A 13,559-nucleotide genomic window follows, 5' to 3' on the forward strand; every position below is an offset into this window, starting at 1 on the left:
TGATGAGTACCATCCCAAGAACACCATCCCTACTGTGAAGCATGGGGGTAGTAGCATCATGCTTTGGGGGTGTTTTTCTGCACATGGGACAGGGCGACTGCACTGTATTAAGGAGAGGATGAACGGGGCCATGTATTGCGAGATTTTTGGGAACAACCTCCTTCCCTCAGTTAGAGCATTGAAGATGGGTCGAGGCTGGGTCTTCCAACATGACAATGACCCGAAGCACACAGCCAGGATAACCAAGGAGTGGCTCTGTAAGAAGCATATCAAGGTTCTGGCGTGGCCTAGCCAGTCTCCAGACCTAAACCCAATAGAGAATCTTTGGAGGGAGCTCAAACTCCGTGTTTCTCAGCGACAGCCCAGAAACCTGACTGATCTAGAGAAGATCTGTGTGGAGGAGTGGGCCAAAATCCCTCCTGCAGTGTGTGCAAACCTGGTGAAAAACTACAGGAAACGTTTGACCTCTGTAATTGCAAACAAAGGCTACTGTACCAAATATTAACATTGATTTTCTCAGGTGTTCAAATACTTATTTGCAGCTGTATCATACAAATAAATAGTTAAAAAATCATACATTGTGATTTCTGGAATTTTTTTTTTAGATTATGTCTCTCACAGTGGACATGCACCTACGATGACAATTTCAGACCCCTCCATGATTTCTAAGTGGGAGAACTTGCAAAATAGCAGGGTGTTCAAATACTTATTTTCCTCACTGTATAAATAAAAATAAAAATAAAAATACAAATGTTTTTGCTTAAATTAACTAATTCAATTATTGTGCAAGTAAGTAAATAAATAAACAAACAAACAAACAGTGTTCACATTGTCTTGCCTTATTCCAACTCACTATGGTAAGATATAAATTTTGAGCTGTCGGGTCAGATTTCACAGGAATTTATGTCATCTGCTTTTGCATATTTATGCAAGATGGTTGGCACATGTTGCCAACATTTGCTGTTCTTAAATGCATGTTAATGCAACCCAGACTCAGAGATGGAGTTTGTGTGGAGCAGCATTTACTGTGAACTGAGACGCTGCACACACTGTGCAAAATCATATCGTGCAAGAACACATTGGCGAGCTTCACTCTGGAACACACAGTGCTTATATTTATTTAATTAAATCACAGCCTTTGTGATTTGATAATCGCAAGCCATATGGCGGTTTTGGTTTTATTTTTACTAATAGTTCAGCACTACAACGATCATTACTATATTTATAAATGAACATTAACCTAAACTAATAAATGCTTTAAAAAATTGTTAGTTAATGATACCTAATCCAACTACTCTACCAAATCAAACAAAATCACTTTTTCAATGCACAGTAAAAAAAAAAAAACAGGGACATTTTCTGGGATAGCTCCAGCCATAAAAAATGGGGACTTGTCACCCTAGTTTAGCAGGTGTCTTGATGTATGTGGGATGTGTTTTGTATGTTTGCAGGAGTAGTTCAGTTCTCTGTTCTACCTGTGAGAGGCTTTCCTTCTTGCAGATGAGGACCAATTGCCTGAAAGAGTTTCTGGAAAGCAGGAAAAAGAAAAGAAAAATAATTTATTTTAACATAATATTTGTTACAAGTCAACATGATACAGCATTCATAACCCATATTATTTAAAATTTATGAAAAAAAAAAAAAAAAAATGTTTCAATGGCTCCATAGCTGCTTAGCTACTGCCTAACAATAATCAGCTATTAAATTAACTTTAACTACAAAGGATAGTCACTTCAGAGATGAAGCAAGCTGTCACAATTTGATTTTATCTGAGAAGATTGTGTATGATACAACCAGAAAGAAAGAAAAAAAATTGGGAAATGGGGTCCCTTTTGATTACATTCTTTAACTCTTAAAGGGGTCATGAACTGCATTGTTTTATTGTTTTATAATGTTTCTTATATTGCACTTATATTGTTAGTGTGATTTTTACATCAAAAATGGTCCTAATTAAGAAATAAAAGGCATTTGTCCTACCCTGTTTTTAGCCCTCTGATTTGGATGCTCTGTTTTAAGGGGCGTGTCTGCTGTGAAACTTCAGTGTAAACACCCACTGCTCTGATTGGCTAACATCTTTGCATATGAAATAGCTAAGAATTAGTACATGTGGAACTCTCGCTCGGAAACTTTTAGCACGTTTACAGCTATAACTATTACAGCTCTCAAGGTTAACTATTCGTGGAAAGTGTTGATTATAGAATTATATTTAGATCTATGGCATTGTATTTAGATCGTGGCATGAAAGGTTGCAGTGATGAGCATTGTAGCCGATCACAGACATGTTGAGTGCATGAATGCAGTGATCTCATCATTACAACTCGATCTCTGCACACTCATGAATGCTTTCATCATAACTAACAGTGCAAACACAATGTAATTAAGAGATTCATCTATTATAATGGGAGTTTTGGCAAGAGTACAGAACTAAGGCACTGATAAACTCGAGCTGTTTGATTGACACCTCCAGCGATTGTGAAGGGAGCATTCTTTGATCGCTTTCTATATATAATTTAATCACAGATTAGATAACAGAATCTAGGGATGTTAACCCTAGGGATGTTAACAATTAATCGATGACCGATTAATTGTCGATAGTACATTTAATCGATAAAACTTATCGATCGTCGATTAAGCAGGTTCATGCGCGTGCGTGCTGCGAGTTATGTTTGGGACCATTTTACACCTTCATCATGACTATAAGTTTGCATGTGCTTTCGTAGCCTTTTGTTTTGTGCAAATTTAAGTTGTAATATTGTGTTTAATTTGTGTAGGCCTATCTATATATGATTCATCACATATAGGATGCATTTGGTTAAGAATTAACGCTGTAGTAAAGCGTGCGGTGATCATCTTCAGCTTCAGCGTGTGCTGCTCAAATAGCAATGCACATTGCTGACATAATGACGATTGGGACTGTCATATTACATAACATTATAAAGAGAACAATATTGTAATAAAACATTGTGAATTATTCGGGTTTAGTTTCCGTGCTCCAGGAAGAGCGCTTCCACAACAGTCATTCTGAATGGCACGTAACTTAGTTCAAGTTCACTTGTGCATTCCCGTCATTTTGTGCAGATATAATTTCTAATATTATGTTTATTTTGTATACATCTGATTAATCTCATATAGGATGCGTTTCTTTGAGTTAAATAACCCGCTAGCAAAGTGCTCCAGTTTACCGGTGTTCATTTAACGCACAGCTCAAACGGCAATGCACGACAAATAATAACTATGATTGGGACTGTCATATTACATAAAATGAGAACACTATTTTATTAAATCGTTGTGAATTCATTGGGTTTAAGTTGCCGTTTTCAAAGCGTTGTTCCAGAAAGAGAGTACACATTCTGACAAGCACGCATCTGAGGCGGCGTTGGTGACACGTTGTATTAGTCATTTTGAGCAACATTTGCAGACCCTGTCATGCTGTTGGCCATATGCCACTGCAGTAGACGCATATTGCAGTATTAAGGCTAACAATTAATTGATCGTTAATTTAAACGACGATTGTTCATGGGAATTTGTGAAAATTAACATCCCTAACTGAAACCAGTGAACATCTGACAAAGGACATCTGACTGTACATGAATATGAATACATATCAGAAATCAATGGTCACAGATCAGGCATTAGAATTAACACATTGACTTATGTTGTGGCATTACTGTCGAGTCCAGATCTTAAAAGCCAGTTTGCAAAACCTGCGTGAATCCACAATGAAATGAACTGAGCCATTCACATTGTTCAAAATAAATAACCACATTCCAAGCATTAGGATCCTTTGGAAGGTAATGTTATTTTTAGTAGGCCTACAATGTTCCTGTATCGCTCTCTCCTCCTCATCTCACTAACACACCAGTGGCGCGGCCAAAGTTGCAATGATGAAGTGGCCGTTGATTTTCTTCAGCAGAACCGGTCTTTAACCTATCTATTACATAGGCACATTCCACAACGAGTCTTTCGCTGGGCTTGGTTACAATAAAAGCTGTTTTTGGACTAATAAGGAAGTTTTCAGTTCTGAAACTTACAGGATATTCTTATAGTATGATGATATTAATAGATTTCTCAGGTTATGACCTCTTTAAAACATATCGTGTTGAATATAAAAATGTATACAACACTGTAGTCTATTCTCCAAGACATGGTCACATAATCCAGCATAACACACACGAGTGTTTGGTCAGTGTGTATGTGTGTGACATTTTGGCCATGAAACAAATGAATCCCTTTCTCGGTCGCCTTTCATCTAGGGTTCAGAAGATTCCTCTGACAACACACCTTTCATCTTCTTTTCTAGCCTAATGGTTAGAAACACACACAAAAAACCCACACTCTATGGGCAAAAACTCACATGTACACATCAGAAATGTGCACACACACCCTTGAGGTGTCCCCAACGGCTTACCAGGTTTCTGCTTTGTGTGGCAATTAGACCATCAGAGTGTGAATAAAAAAAAGAAATTAAAAAAAAAACTGGAATGCATGACATTTGCCCAGTTTTTGGCCCCAATTTGCAGTCTGGACGAGTTCATGCTAGTTGTCGTAAGTCAGAGCCAGTCTGCAGATTTTGGCCATTACAGTTGGTAGACAGATTTCAAAGTGTTTGATGCCCTCAGATTCTGATTATTTTTAGCTTCAGACTATGATTCCATCCAGTTGGAGGATATCAAACATGTTTGATATTTTGAGCTGTTTTAGAAGAAATCGTAGTGACATACTGTATCAGCCACTTTACTTAAAAGGTTAGCCATACTAATTTGTCATGCTGACCACGTCAACCCTGTAACAGACAAGCCTGTTACAAAGTCTTTTATCTGCAGTCTTTCTTCCTCACCGCTAGGGGTGCTATGGTGCCTAAATGTGCTCCTTAAGTAAAGGTGGGTTGGTAGAGGAAGTTAGCAGAACAGCAGCAGTAGAAAGCATGGCTTACCTGCATTTGAACTATGTCCTGGGGCCTGTACCATGAAGGTAGCAGAACAAATTCGGGGTTACAGGATTAGTTTTGAGTTGACAAAACCAAACCGATGCAATCAGGCTTTATTGGTACCATGATGCAGCTCATCAACTTTCTCTGTCAACTCAGGCTTTGATCCTCAAGCTATGATTACTCCACGCGCGCATGCACATAAAAGAGTGACGTCGACACTGAACAACCAATCGCGGGTAGAGCGAGAGCGATATATTTTTCCACGGAGGAGCAAGAGATAATCATTCAGAATTACGATGAATTTAATGTGTTAATGTATTTCAAGCTCGAAACAATACGGTCTCTGCTGCCAAAGCAAGAGAAGACTGTTGGAGAAAGATTGCTGATTGTTAATGTGTAAGTTAAACAAATACGTTCTATATTTATGTAAAATTATGTATGTATATATGTATGTGTAGCCTATATGTGTAATATAGCCTATTTTTATAATATATAAAAAATGTGCATGTATGTACTAAGAAAGATTAATATTCATTGATTTTTAGATGCAACCCCAACTCAAAATGTTCTTGGCAGCAGATAAAGACAAAATATAAAAATATAATTCAAAGTGGTGAGTATTTACCATAACGTTTTATTACTTTTGTGAACATTTTATCACAAACACTTGTTTGCAGCAAACAGAAATAAAGAGTTAAATTCAGAAAACCAGAATACACTGTGGCGGAGGAGTTGGCTCTGAGTAGGCAATAAGGGACGGCCGATTATGGATGGGATTACAGGTGCTGTACAATCTGACCCTGGTGCTGGCTCCTCTAAGCAAGTAACACTGGGTACGTGTGCAATACATTACTACTTTTTTTACGTTTTAAATATGGCTGACTGTATGTTCTGCAGTAGAGGGAAATACAGTGTCCCTGTTGAAGCCAGCACACACACACACAGTCTCCCACACAGAGGTCAGTATGCAGCAGACAGAACCTGCTTTACAACAGTTATGCTTTACATTGGCCTATTTTTATTTATTAGGGTGGAGGAAATGGAGACACTCTGTCTGTGTGTTCTCAGACAGCTGCTGATGTGAATGCACTGGGCTTTTTATTATGGCAAACATTTGAATGTGTGGCATAAATAAGGGACTGGCCCTTACACATCTCTTTTATTGTAGGATTTTTCACAACCTGCCCCAGAAACTGAGGCCTCTACCTCAATGGGCTTCAGAAGAAATGTGAACAAGGTAATGCTTTAAACCCTTGACATAAATTACAGTCAGTCCTGTGTTTGTAGGAAGTCAAGGAACATTTTGTGATTTGATGAGCCTCCAGAAAACTTGTAATGATCATGTTTGTGGTGGAATTATGTTTCAGGTGGAAACAGACTCAGTCAGGGCCCTGTACAAAAGGAGTCTCGAACTAGACTGTTCACTAAAGGAGTCTCGAACTAGACTGTTCACTAAAGGAGTCTCGAACTAGACTGCACACTAAAGGAGTCTCGAACTAGACTGTTCACTAAAGGAGTCTCGAACTAGACTGCACACTAAAGGAGTCTCGAACTAGACTGTTCACTAAAGGAGTCTTGAACTAGACTGTTCACTAAAGGAGTCTCGAACTAGACTGTTCACTAAAGGAGACTGGAACTAGACAGCACACTAAAGGAGACTTGAACTAGACTGTTCACTAAAGGAGTCTCGAACTAGACTGTTCACTAAAGGAGTCTCGAACTAGACTGTTCACTAAAGGAGTCTCGAACTAGACTGTTCACTAAAGGAGACTGGAACTAGACTGTTCACTAAAGGAGTCTTGAACTAGACTGTTCACTAAAGGAGTCTCGAACTAGACTGTTCACTAAAGGAGTCTCGAACTAGACTGTTCACTAAAGGAGACTGGAACTAGACTGTTCACTAAAGGAGACTTGAACTAGACTGTTCACTAAAGGAGTCTTGAACTAGACTGTTCACTAAAGGAGTCTCGAACTAGAGTCTCGAACTAGACTGTTCACTAAAGGAGTCTCGAACTAGACTGTTCACTAAAGGAGACTTGAACTAGACTGTTCACTAAAGGAGCTGCTGGACTGTGAGCTGAGGAGGCTCCAAAAAAAAAATTGGAGATCAAACAGCTGGATAAAACTGATCTCAGTATGTGAACTTATTTAACCAAGTAACACTTTAGTATGAATATTTATTAATGCAACTTTCTCTTGCTCTCTTTCTCCCTCCCATCCCACAAAACCAATAAAACAGTTTGAGATCTGCAAGTTTCAATGTGCTTTTATTAAGTGTAATATTGTATGGTGATTGCATCTACATCTGCACCAGCTGGGTGGTCAAGTGTAATCGGGTCAGTTTCATCGGGGAGAAGCTGGTTTTGTGGTGTTTCTCGCTCCTTTCTACTGGTGGCTGTCTATATTGTGCAGAATGGCACATGCAGCCACTATCTGTGCCCGCTCTGGTGACTCTTAAGGGCCGAACACAGTTGAAATGTGCCTTTAGGATGCTAAAGGTCATCTCTATCTTCCCTCTGGTTTGAGGGCCACATTGAAGCGGTGCTGTGGCCCTGTCTGAGGGTCATGATAGGGGGTTATTGTGTAGGTTTTTCTATCTCAGTTCAAATTAACAGTGTTTTGTGCTGACACAACACAGACTCACGGAAAATTTGTGAGACAAGCACTGGAGCCAGGCCATTTGGCATACAAACTTGATCATACGTTCATGACCACAAGTCGTCTGCAGATGAAATGTTTAGTAGATCATTGTTATATCTGTTAATGTTACTATTAATTTAAAGATTCATCTCACAGAAAATAATCATCTCACATATTCACATCATCTCTACCTGAGCATTAAGGCTGTGATAGGACTTCCTATTAACATAATCTGCCTCATATTCCCCTAGAGCAGTGGAGATTGGAGCAATAGACTGCATACATGTTGCAATGACTCTAGGGAATCCTATCATAAGATTAACAGAATAATAATACAGATTTAAAATAATTCTTAACATGTATTATATTGTATAGTACATTTGTGAAATTTGCTTTAAAAAAAAATACAAAAAAAAAAACAAGTGTTCATGTGATGTCACCCTATCAATATATCTTAACGGCAATTTTATAAAAGCCCTCTTTTATGGACATGGTCGATAAATGTCCGGGGAACACTATTAATGAAACTATTCATGTACTCCTGCAGAGCGAGGACCACCTTGCAAATGGTTCGACAAACATATGTTTTCCCCTAGCTTCTGTGCGTCACCCACCGTGCAAGTATGTACCACTTGCAAAAAAACACAACGCAATACCATTTGCGGTACAGTAAGTGCATGAATTCGACGTGTTAAATTCTTTATGTGCGGCTCAAGAAGTTCGCAAAGGATTCCTTCCGCGGAAAATCTGAATCTTTAATACAAGTAACTATCAGGAAAGGCAAGGGGATTTTGTCTGGCTAAAAACTCTTTCTCTACGAAGTGCTCGTCAAACAATTTGCGCTGAGATGTCCACCGGATTTGGAAGAAAAGGTGAAGTCATTGTAACAGACACTGGGAATAAGTTACGTCACCTATATGTTTCTTTGCTCTCAGCTGATTGGTCAAACTTCAGTCTGAGATCTTGAATCCAAAACATAACCTGCCCCGGAGCAGGTTAGCCGTGCAGCATAAGATACCATGGCAACGAACACCGATTAAAGCCAAGCTACTTTCATAGTACCTAAAACCCAGGGTTGGCGGAAACTAAACTGAAACATAGCTGGCTAGCCACCTAAACCGGCTTCATGGTATAGGCCCCTGGTTGGGAAATGTTCCTTTTCAAGCTCAACTTAAAGTAAGGATTTGTTTTCTTTCCTGTTATTTAAGAGTATGCCTTGATGATGATGTTTGTTGCTAAGAAGTTTGAGACCGTTTATTTGTATGTATTTTAGAAGGACTCTTTATCTGTGACTTTAACACACATTGTTTAATGAACTATACCATCAGATAAGACTTACACACATCAATTTCCACTTTATTGAATTGTGCAACCTAATGACCAATTCCTGTAAAGCACCTATCCGTTACATTGTTTTGTTTGTTGTAGTTGCTTTTCTTTTTCTTGTATTTGCTTTTTTGGGTGTTGACAATTATTTTTGTTTGCATAGGAATATAAAAAAAAGAATATAGTGTTTATTCATTGGGGGATCATCTTTCCTTCTTGAACAGCTATTAGGCAAACTGAATCCCCCATTATTGTGTTGTATAACTTTGTTTTGCATTAAAAATATGAGACGGTTATAACTCAACCAAGACCGAATCCAAACGCGATTGGCTTGATTTCTTCGCGATTCATAAACACAAAGTCGCTACAGCAACTACTGCAGTCAGCTCTGGTACATACGTGTTTGTTTTCATCTGTCATGTGTCTCCTATATGAGGTGCTTGTTTCTGAATGAGTGTTGCATTCAGAGTGCCATGATAATGCCCAATTCTTCTCAATAACCATTTACAAATTTGGCAAGTGTACAATGCCTAGTGTTTTAAAATCTGTTCAGATTTTAAAAGTCGTGTAGTGTATTCCAGCCTTAAAACACCTTTTAGCACAAAGCACATTGAACACAAACAATCATACCTCCATGGGGCTGATGTAGTCGTTCATGCCACTGTTGAAGACGTAGATCATGGCGTCATACAGCTGGTTATCCCAGCACATCTGCACCACCTACAAGCATCCATGTTTTTAGGTAGATTTATGTTGACTAAAGTAATACAGATGATAAAGTGCTGCAGCTATGAAAAATACGCACATACACACCTGTTGTATGTCCAGGTTGGTGATGTCCATGTGGACCAGGCATCCCTCCACACTATCCATCATGCCGTTCTCCTGGAAGTAGCTGAGGAGGTCTCTCATGACAGGTGCAGTCAGACAGCCAATCCGCTCGCTCAGAATGTAGGGCTCCAGACTCTCCAGAAACACACCCCTGGCCACTGAGTTTTCCACCAACCGAGGGTAGATTTGGTTAAACAGAAGGTCCCTGAGCAGAAATGAGATCATTTTTTTAAGAATGAGATCATTGGGAATTGAAGTAATGTGATTAAAAAGCAAGACTTGTTTATAAAACCAAAAAGCAGAATAGACAAAAGTAGAAAATAAACGCAGAATCTTATAGTACATGTAAAATCATACAATTAATCATCAGAATATATAAATGTGTTGGTGAAGATTGCTTCAGTAGATCAAAAGACTGCTCAATGATTGTTTTGATACCACTCCATCACGAGCATCAACAGGTTTTGAACACTAAACCTCCTCTCTCACCAGTGAGATGATATTCTAAAAATAGCTATTATATTATGTTTACACCCCATTCCCTTTATAGTTACTGATCATAAAAACGTAATTATTTATGTTAATATAGCATTTCAAGCCTACTGTACATTCCACATCAAGCATACTTAACATAGTAAAATGTACAATATATTACAATATTCTATGGAGAAGTACAGATTTGTGAACAATATTTGAGAGAAATAGGCCTTTTGTGTACATAGAAAAAGTCTTTGATCTTTGAGTTCAGCTCATGAAAAATGGGGGCAAAAACAAAAGTGTTGTGTTTATAATTTTGTTCAGTGTATATGCTTTAGCGCATGCAGAACAGCAAAAATAGACGGTACGTGAACAATCGCTGCACTGACTGAACACATTGTCGGACCGCATCCGTTGCCGTGTGAACGCTCTAACCTGTTAACAAGGGCAGCGGAAAAAAATATACGCCGCATACGCACTGCAGACGGAGTATGTGTGAACCTGCCGTAAAGGCCCGTTCACGACGATAACTATAAACTATAACTGATAACTATAACTTTGTCGCCATCTCTGTTCGAAATCTGCAATTGCAGTTATTCGTGGAATTATCAACTTTAAAGGGACACTCCACCCATTTGCATTAAGCTTTGCATTGTTAGAAACCCAGTCATACTATTGAATGGTCGTGCAACACTCTCTCATTTTCCCCTGAGACGGGAGAAATCCGTTATTTACCTCTTACACTTCCTCCTACAATGACGCAAAAATCGTTATTTTGCGTCATTGTAGGAGGAAGTGTAAGTGGGGGGGGTTTCTGTTGAGACTACAAGCACTAGTTCCTCATCTTTCCCAGGGGGCGGGACCCGCTCACGCTACAGACCTATTACAGATCAGTGGGTGGGACTTTACTCTCTGAAACTGAAAGCAATATCCTCCATCTTGTTTGAAGCTAAGCTAACAGGCGCTGTGGAGACAGATGTAAAGTAATGACAATAGCGGAGGAGAGTGCTCAATATGATATAGAGGAAGATGATTTCGGAAGTCTGATGCTTGAATCAGGTGTTTGTGGCTACCTTTACAAGCCGCATTATAGCGAAGAGCAGCCGAGGCAGAAGACCTGCCTGCCGCGGACGAGGAGCCCGGACTGGCTCGAGTTAGGGCGGACTGGTGGTGATCTCACTATGCAACTACGAACACAGAGATAGAGTCCGTCTGCGGCAAAGAATTTCAACGATGACAATTTCTCCTGGACGAAATCTCTGAATCAGACGAGGTCACGGACGTTTGTGTTGAGAACTATCCTAGTTTCGCACCGCATATGTTCTGACTGAACATCCAGGTACCATGCAATAATTCACCTTTTCAAAAGAAATACAAACGAGGAGTAATGCACTAATGAGTTTGCCAACTAACTAGACATTTTGTGTGAATGTGAAATGAATTTCAAGCTCTGGTGGTAGCTAGCCTTGTAGACGGAAGAGTGATTTCTCTTATAGGCAGATATGCGCTTTCTGGATTAGTGGGAGTGGCTTGCGGAGCTGTGCAATGTGGTGCATTGTGGGAGTTGTTGTCTTTCATACAAATGCGTCCTGAAGTTATTTTTTGTCTTTCCTCGGTCACGAAGGCACCAAATTCAAAATTGATTTTACATTTCGACTACATATATGACCCACTTTAAATAAAAAACAATGTTCAAATGGGTGGAATGCCCCTTTAAGTGCGTTGTGCCTCAGCACGGCAAAGCGCGGATGAACACAATGTTTTGAGGAGAATGTACGGCTGTCAATCTCCGCGCTGGTGGTGTGGATACGGTCATTCGCAATCACAGATTCTACTTTTTGGAAGAATGACCAACATAAGAATTTGCACCGGAAAATGTCATCTGAACAAGTAAGTAACATCCACTTTTGTTCTGACCAACTAAGGGGAAAAAAGCATTGCAGTAAATCGCGCCGATTAAATCTAACGATCGCTTATCATATCACATCAAACCGTGCAAATTATACTTTGTTCTCAAATTGTTAATGTTAACAACATCAGCATTGCGTGACTTCATTTAATGCCCTTCCGATATTTGTCCTTGTTTTCGCATGGGCCCGGTTGCAGTCTCTTTTTTTCTCCCAAGTCCGAAGTCTTTCGCGTTTTACAACAGGTGAATCTCCAGTTGTAACTCCAACACCCTCACACGCAATATAGCCTACTAGCCGAGACACCTTCTTTATGTGTACAGATGTGACGTAATGACGCAAAGACATGCTCGAATTTCCCGCGGAAATCCACCAGTTCCACTGGAATTACATTATTACAAGCTTACCATTTTGAATCGAGCTACGGCAAGCAGATAGTTTTGAACACTGGCTGGTTATGTACTTGCTCAAAAAAATATTTTGGATAATTTTTAACCCAAAAAAGCTACGGACTGCAGCTTTAAAGTGACAAACAAGCACGCGCTTAGAATAAACAGAAAGATATCGTCCACTTGTATGAATGCTAATATAGTTATCTTTATAGTTATTGATCTTGCTGCGAACAGGCCTTAAGGGTTTGTTTTAAGCTATTAAGCATTGTCATGTTTAGGACAATTCGGGTCATGCACTTTCCGCATTCCTCCACAATTTTTCAGAGGCATTTTGTCCAAAGAAATGTGTTATTCACTACTGTAAAGTAAAGTGACTGGCATATGTTTTTAGAGCACAGCTCATTATTATTTTCGTTATCAATTAGTTGTTATGGCCCTAACTTATATACTTGAATACATTCGAATACTTTGCTATAAACTTTCAGATTTTCAAAGATTTTGGGTTGCAATTAAAGGTTGTATTGTTGTGATTCAGGCCAGGGTGCACGAATGTATGGGAAATACATGTTGACAGGCAGGTAGGACATCCTATTCGGTCTGAATGCAATGATTGGACAACCATTTTTTGGTCCTGAGACTTCCACAGAAGAGATATGTACTTCTGTTATTGATTGCTATCAGGATGTGAAGAGTTTCAACCAGAATAACAAAAACTGTTTATGAAAACCTTCACCTACCCTGCCTTTAAGTACAAAACACAATGGAAGGCACATGACCTAAAGCTATAAATGCAAAGAAATGTGAAAATCATACAAGGTTGTCATCAACCTAATACCAAATATGATCTGTTTATAATGATCATGCAAGGCATAATTTCACTGGCAATAGGCAAATATTATAGGCAACTGGTCTCTCTAGTTCAGAGGTCTGTCACATGCTATAGAAGAGCTCCTTGATCAAAGTACAAACACTGAACACAGTGTACAAAGCCTTAAAATGAGCATATAAACTACAGCTACAAACTATATGCATCCTTCAGTATAATTCATTAATGAC

General features: G+C 39.1%; 1 protein-coding gene across 2 annotated transcripts in view; it reads right to left on the reverse strand.

Annotated features, from left to right (window-relative positions):
• Nucleotides 1–13,559, reverse strand: part of vps8 (VPS8 subunit of CORVET complex) — a 183,869-nt gene that overhangs the window by 118,029 nt on the left and 52,281 nt on the right. For both annotated transcript variants that reach the window (XM_079851756.1, XM_079851757.1), the window contains 3 exons: nucleotides 9,710–9,932; nucleotides 9,527–9,616; nucleotides 1,476–1,527 (listed from right to left, as the gene is read on the reverse strand). In XM_079851756.1, coding sequence (XP_079707882.1) covers nucleotides 1,476–1,527; nucleotides 9,527–9,616; nucleotides 9,710–9,932 — 365 coding nt within the window. The remainder of the gene's footprint in view (nucleotides 1–1,475; nucleotides 1,528–9,526; nucleotides 9,617–9,709; nucleotides 9,933–13,559) is intronic.

This window comes from Squalius cephalus (genome assembly GCF_949319135.1).
Source record: "Squalius cephalus genome assembly, chromosome: 2".
NCBI lineage: Eukaryota > Metazoa > Chordata > Actinopteri > Cypriniformes > Leuciscidae > Squalius > Squalius cephalus.